The following is a 6,553-nucleotide window of genomic DNA, read 5'->3' on the forward strand; positions in this document are numbered from 1 at the left end:
TACTCTTGACCACTATCTCCTACCACACATACACTCATCTTCAGTCAAATAAACCTCTTTACTGGTCTTTGAAGAGGCCAAGCAGGCTATGATCTTAGGGCCTTTGCATATGCTGTTCCTCTCTTCCCCTAGCATTTGCATGGCTCCCTCACTGCAGATCTCTGCTCTTCTGTCACCATATCAGAGTGGTTTTTCTCAACCATCCAATGTAAAATAGCAACCCCCACACTCACTCATTTCCTTTTTATCCTGTTTTATTTTTCTTCATAACACATCACTATAAGAGATAAAACACATTTTACTGTCTGTCTCTTCTCACTAGAAGAATGTAAGCTCCTTAAGGGCTTCTATTTACTGCTATAAACGCACTATCTAGAACAGCATCTGCCTCATTGAAGGCACTCAGGGAAAGGCTACCCTACTACCTCACTGTCCCCCAACCTCCATCCCATTCATATTCATCCTTTAAAATCTTGTTCAAGTCATTACTTCTGTGTCTTTCCATAACTCTGCAACTATCCGCCCCATGCCGAATCATTCCCATCTCTGTATTTTGAAAATATTTCTATTGCACTACATATGTTATACCACTAAAATAGATTTAAAAAAAAAAAAAGATACCTATCCACTGCTAGGCTTAAAGCCCCTCTAAGGACTTTAAACTTCTTAAATTTTATATTCTCAGGAGTCAACACAGTAAAGGCCGAAATGAATCATGTTTAACTGAAGAGATTATCAATAGCTACAAGAAAAACACTGGTTACCAACCCCTTCCAAAAAAACTTTTACGAACAAAAATCACCTCAAAGTGGTTACGTATACAACCAGTTTCCAAAGAATCCTAAAAAATTATAAGGAAGTCCTAAGATTCTAAAAACAAATCCAGCACATCTTCTATAGGTTCCATACACTTCACATATATAGTTCAATTTTTACTTAATAATTGTTATTATCAATGCTTTGATTAGATACTGATATAAAGGGCTTTTATAACATTTACCTAAAAGTACCTAACACTTGCAGTTTTCTCTAAGACAAAACTAACTTACCTAATTTCACATCCCAAGTAGGTTTCTTAAATAGTGTTGAAAATATTTCCATATTACAATGACTACAGAAATATTTCCTGTATTAGCTATGTAAGTATTAAGATGTTAGGATACAAAGTTTAATCCTGTATCAGCTTTAAATATCCTAGAAAACCTCAAGACTTTCCTTTACCTTACAGTTCATGTCTCCGAAAAGTTAAACCCTAATAATCAGAGTAACAACAAAAAGACTGCACAGAAGCACATTATTCAAATTACTCCTTCTGAAAGTGCACTGAAAAGAACAGTGGTTAAAAACACCAACATAAGAATATCCAAACACTGACCCACAAAGAATATGATGAGTTTTTCTGGCACTGAAAAGCCACAGTCTGGTAACATTTGTTAAAAAGCACAAGAAACATCTAATGTTGTTCACACATAGGTGTGGGTCTTGAAGACTACCAGCATCAGCCAGGAAAAAAAAAATGCAAGATAAATTCATTGCTGGCAACGTTTAGTAAGTTAACAAAACTGCATCTTATTATTTAAGTCTAAGAGCAACTTTTGGCTATCTCACAGTAGACACTACTTGAAGGTAAATGCTTAAAGTTGGGAAAAACTAATAGTCAGTAATAAACATGTACTATGGAAGCTTTACAAGTTTTCCCAAGTAAAGACATGATCTGTTTTAACAAGCCACCACACCTTGTTAAACACTAGGAATGTGCCAACAATACAAAATACAACTAAGCAGACCTCTGCCTAGAGTGGACCTCTTATTTAAGTAAATTACTTAGCAATCTAAAAGCCAAGTTCAAAAAAGAATCCTCTAGAAGAGAATCCATATCCGCCAGGAAAAACCAATTAACCAAAACTGATCACTTAAAAATAAGTCACTTGCATTCCCCCTCGGTTTTATCATAATACAAAGTTAGAACAGAAAATATAGCTACTTAGGTAATATTTTCATATCTAATAGTCACTGCTCTTAAACTCCAAAATATACCTATAAGAAAGATATCTTTAAATATCCTTGAAAATATACAACTGCTCTAAACGGCTTTTAGTTCAGAAGCATTATACAAAGGTCTTAATTTGTGAGAAACAAACTCCTAACAGGAGAAAATTGCCAAGCAATTCAGAGTTAGATTTAAAAAACAAAACAAAAAACAGGCACCAACTTCATACAACTTAAAAGCTAAAACAAGTGAAGGGTATGATATACAGAATAGTCTAACTGAAATGACACATTTTTCTTACTAATTAGGAAACACTGTTCTACTTATACATTGTAACAATGAAAATACAAACATTTGCATAAAAGCAATGTTTTTAGTTTATGTGTTCCTTTCTTCTCGATTCACTACCTTTCCCTCTCCCGTTTTAATACCCAACCTGCACGTCTCGCTGTTGTATACCTAACCCCCGCCTCCGCCTCCCCCAGCCCCGGATTTGCTACCTCTGTGAATTTCCCTCGATAGGAGAAGTGACAAACTAACATCGGAAAAGCGAAAGTATTTTAAGAACCCCTAAACCTTAAAGGCCCCAAACTATTAAAACTTACTTTCCCACCAATGCGCACTTGTGCCTGCAGTTTGGCGAGTTTCTCTTGATTCATGATAGTTTCTTTCATCTAGAAAGAAAGGAAATCCTCAGCAAAGAAGGGTCTAGCTCACCCTAGCATATCACGCTCGTTATTTCCCAAGGCACCAGCAGGAGAATAAATGTCCCACACAGGCCGAAACCTGGACCCCAAATCCACCCCGCAAAGCTCCAGATTTCGGTTTTGAGGGAGCCCAAAGAACACCCGCCTCTCCCACCACTCCCCCACAGCTCCCCGCTCTTGGCAGCCCGAAACAAGGGCTCTAACCCACACCTGGCCAGCACCCCCCACCCCCGGCCCTGGCCTGGCCTGGGCCTAGCCAGGGCCTTCCCGGCCCGGCCACTCTCCGCAAGCCTCGCGGTACCTGAGGCTCCTGTCCTCGGGTTCCGCCGCGAGGTGGAGGAAGAGACAGCGTCGCCTCGCCCCCAGGGCAGCCGCCCCTGGCTCGACCTCGCCCCCGAGAGTCAGCCTGAGCGGGTGCGCCTGTCCGTCGCATCGCCTTCCTCTCCTCTGCCCTGTCCCTCCCTGTCTCGCTCCTTCCGGGAACTTCCCGCCCCCGCTCCCGTCCTCCTCCCACGCCGGCGTCCAGAGCCTTTTTGTACCTTGTCGGAGCGTAAAAGGGGCCGCGCGGGGGACTAGGGTTGGCGCTCAGAGGGTCTCGGGAAGACCAGCTGAGTTTAGGCGCACACACGCGGGGACGCAAGATGGCAGCTAGAGAGAGGCCGGAAGTGACACAACGCCACTTCCTCCAAAAGTCAGGAAACGGTCTTGGCTGCGAGCTTCCCTCCTCGCTGCGCACGCGCCGCGGCGTCTGTGACAGTACCTCGGGCCCCTCCTCTCCTCAACCGGAGGCGGCCGGCTAGAAGCCCCACGAGAAACTCGTGCCTGGGACGCTGCCGGTAGTCCTGGAAAATGCCAAAGAGGGGTCAGAGAGCGTGGTTCTTTGCACAATTAGGGTCGAGTAAGTCTGCCCATTGTCCATTGGGCCCTGATCCTGAAGTTCTTCACCCTCAGAAGAAAGGGCCTGTTCGCGTTTCCTGGAAAGGCTTGGGGCGCCCAGTTTGTGCTCTCCTGTTAGCTGCTCTCCCCTCGCTGGATGGTGTAGATTGGTGGATTTGGAGAAATGTAGAATTTCCCCTTCGGCCCGAAGAAGCCTTTACCAAAACATTGTGTCAAAAGCAATGCAGCTGATTTTGCTTTCCAAGGTTAGGTGGTTCGGTAGATTGCGGGGCCATGGTTCAGAATTTCTGCGGAGCCTGTTCAGATGCATCTCCTAGCTCCACCCCTAAAATGCAATTTAGTAGGAGTAGGAGGGGGAAGGAGTAATGTGCATTTCAGCAAATTTAGCCGATGGCTTGTCACCTTAGGGGGTCTACGGGATTACCTTGTTTCTTTCTTTGCCAGGCAAAAAGTTGACTCCTTGATAACGAATTGGCATGGATTTGACAATCAGCGATTCAGTTGAACAAACCTTACCTTTCGTAACTGATTCAATCGAGGAAGAAATTGTGCCTCGTGTGTTGGGAAGAGACTATCGTGGGTGTGAGTTAAAATTTGCTAAATGCTAAAAGCTTTGAGGCAGTCTTAAAACCATTGATGTTAAAAATGGCAATTTAAATAAAAATGCTCTCTGATCAGCCTTTTTTGTCGTCTTACCAGTGAAGTTTTTTTTGCATATTCCAAAGTGAGTCCAGAATCTTAGCTGGAGAGAATGCAATTTATATAGCATGAACACTTGTGTAAGTGCAGACTCCTCTCAAATTAAGATCAATTATTTTTTGTTTTCGAATAGTTTTTATGTAAAAGTTTGTTAAGAAAATAACCGGTGAGGACAGCTGTATTGTTTTTTAGGATAGTTGTAACAGTTGTTATTTTTTTAAAAAACAATGTTGCTTTATTAAATATGAGTCAAGTTTAGTACAGAAAAAGTTATGCTGTTCAGCTATATGGGTCACTGTCCTAATGATAAAGGTCAAAATGACTGTGCCAATAGTATTCAGTGCTATAGAAATACTACAAAATATATAGAAATACTCCCCTTTTTGAAAGGAATGTGTATCTTTGTTTAGGAACGTTTTTTTCCCTTTCCTCATGTTATAGCAAGGGCATTTGAAACTTCCTAGTCATGTGATGTTTTCTGAGGCTTTACATAAACAAGATTCTGCATACGTAACCTGCCACCTGACTCTCTTTTCATACACCTGTTTTCAGGAAATGTGGGTTATTTTTTATTTTCTTAGTTCCCACTTTTCTTATTCTTTTATAATTTTAAAGATTTGCACCATGTTGAAAATCATCAAAGATTCTTTAATAGTAAGAAAAGAAAATGTTGATGTTTTTACTCCAGCTGCTTCTGCTTGTTTTGTGAGTGGTCAGGAAATTCTTATTCTGCTAATATTTATATGCCAGTCTTTTCAAAAATAACTGAAGGAATTTTTTTTTAATTCCAAAAAAAGTTACTATATGGTGATCTTCGCTCAGGGATTCCAAAAGAGTAACTCATGTGCTGATGTGGGAGCCATTTCCAATGTGCTCCCAATGTCTATGGGAAATGTGGATAATTGGCTCCAACACTTTACTGCTGAGCTTGAACAAGCCTGAGAATCATTTACTCAGCAGTCAAGATGGCATATGTTAATAGAGAAGATAAAAAAAGGTAAAACCTGTTTGCCCTCATTGCTTTATAGTTTATGGCCTAATCAAAGTCCGTGAGTTGTTTTCATGTCTCAGCTGGACTTGAGTCAGCTTCAGCAAGAGCCAAAATACCCACTTTATATTATGTTTATTTCTTAAGGGCCATTGAGCCCTATTCTAACCCCACAAGAGGTTTTAGGAAATCACTTAGGATGAATGTTCCCATGCTTTTAGTTCTTTCATGATCTGGCCCTTCCTGGTAGTCACAATGGTTTTTTGTTTGTTTGTTTTTTAAGTTTCTAAACCTCCTTGAACTCTTCTTCTAACACCTCCACTTTTGTCAAGTTAGTGCCTATATGTCATTTAGCTCTTAGTTTAAATGTCTCAGGAAACCCCTCTCAACAACTATGGTAGATGTAACCTCATTAAATTATAACCATCATAGTATTTTTAGTTGTATTTTATTAAATGCAAAATGAGAGATTGATAAATTTATTTTGGTAATGGAGAATTAAACTAAGAGCCTAAATAACAATTTCCCATTAGTTTTAATTTTTGTTTTTGTTTTTGTTTTTGTTTTGAGACAACGTCTCTGTCACCCAGGCTAAAGTGCAGTGGTATCATCATAACTCACCACAGCCTCAAACTCCTGGGCTCAAGTGATCCTCCTGCCTCAGCCTCCGAGCAGCTGGGACTACAGGCATGTGCCACCATGCCCAGCTAATTTTTCTATTTTTTTCATAGAGACAGGGTCTCACTCTTACTCAAGCTGGTCCCAAACTCTCGGCCTCAAGCAATCCTCCTGCCTCAGCCTTCCAAAGTGCTAGGATTACAAACATGAGCCACTGCACCCAGCCCCATTGGGTTAATATTGAGTGCTTCCTCTTTGATCATTTGATCCTCACAGAGACCTTATGAGGTAGATATTTCCTGTTTTACTGGTGGAGGAACTGAGGCTTAGAGGGTTAAGGGTATGAAAATAGATATAACCTCATTTTTCTACTACCAAATCTATGTGTACCTGAACCTATAAATATTGCCTTCAATCCTGATACACATGGAGGAATATTCCCTCTAGTCATACTTTGGTTACTGCATCAGGACCTTGATTCTGTTAGTGTCTTCCTTCTGTATCTGTTTTACACGTTCACCTATGTCATTCTACCAGTATACTAATATGCCTTAGTATCAGCCCCTCTAATCCAAAAATCCAAAATCTGAGATGGTCCAATGAGCATTTTCTTTGAGTGTCTAATTGGTATTCAAAAAGTTTTGGACTTTGGAG

At 40.8% G+C, this 6,553-nt stretch overlaps 1 protein-coding gene across 1 annotated transcript in view; it reads right to left on the reverse strand.

Moving 5' to 3' along the window:
• Positions 1-3,358, reverse strand: part of BTF3 (basic transcription factor 3) — a 7,089-nt gene extending 3,731 nt beyond the window's left edge. The window contains exons 1-3 of the mRNA XM_012664489.1: positions 2,999-3,358; positions 2,596-2,664; positions 1,308-1,323 (exon numbers count right to left, since the gene is read on the reverse strand). Coding sequence (XP_012519943.1) covers positions 1,308-1,323; positions 2,596-2,664; positions 2,999-3,130 — 217 coding nt within the window. The 5' untranslated portion in view covers positions 3,131-3,358. The remainder of the gene's footprint in view (positions 1-1,307; positions 1,324-2,595; positions 2,665-2,998) is intronic.
• Between the last annotated feature and the right edge of the window lie 3,195 nt (positions 3,359-6,553).

Source organism: Propithecus coquereli, unplaced genomic scaffold, assembly GCF_000956105.1.
Source record: "Propithecus coquereli isolate 6110/MARCELLA unplaced genomic scaffold, Pcoq_1.0 Scaffold9, whole genome shotgun sequence".
Lineage (NCBI taxonomy): Eukaryota > Metazoa > Chordata > Mammalia > Primates > Indriidae > Propithecus > Propithecus coquereli.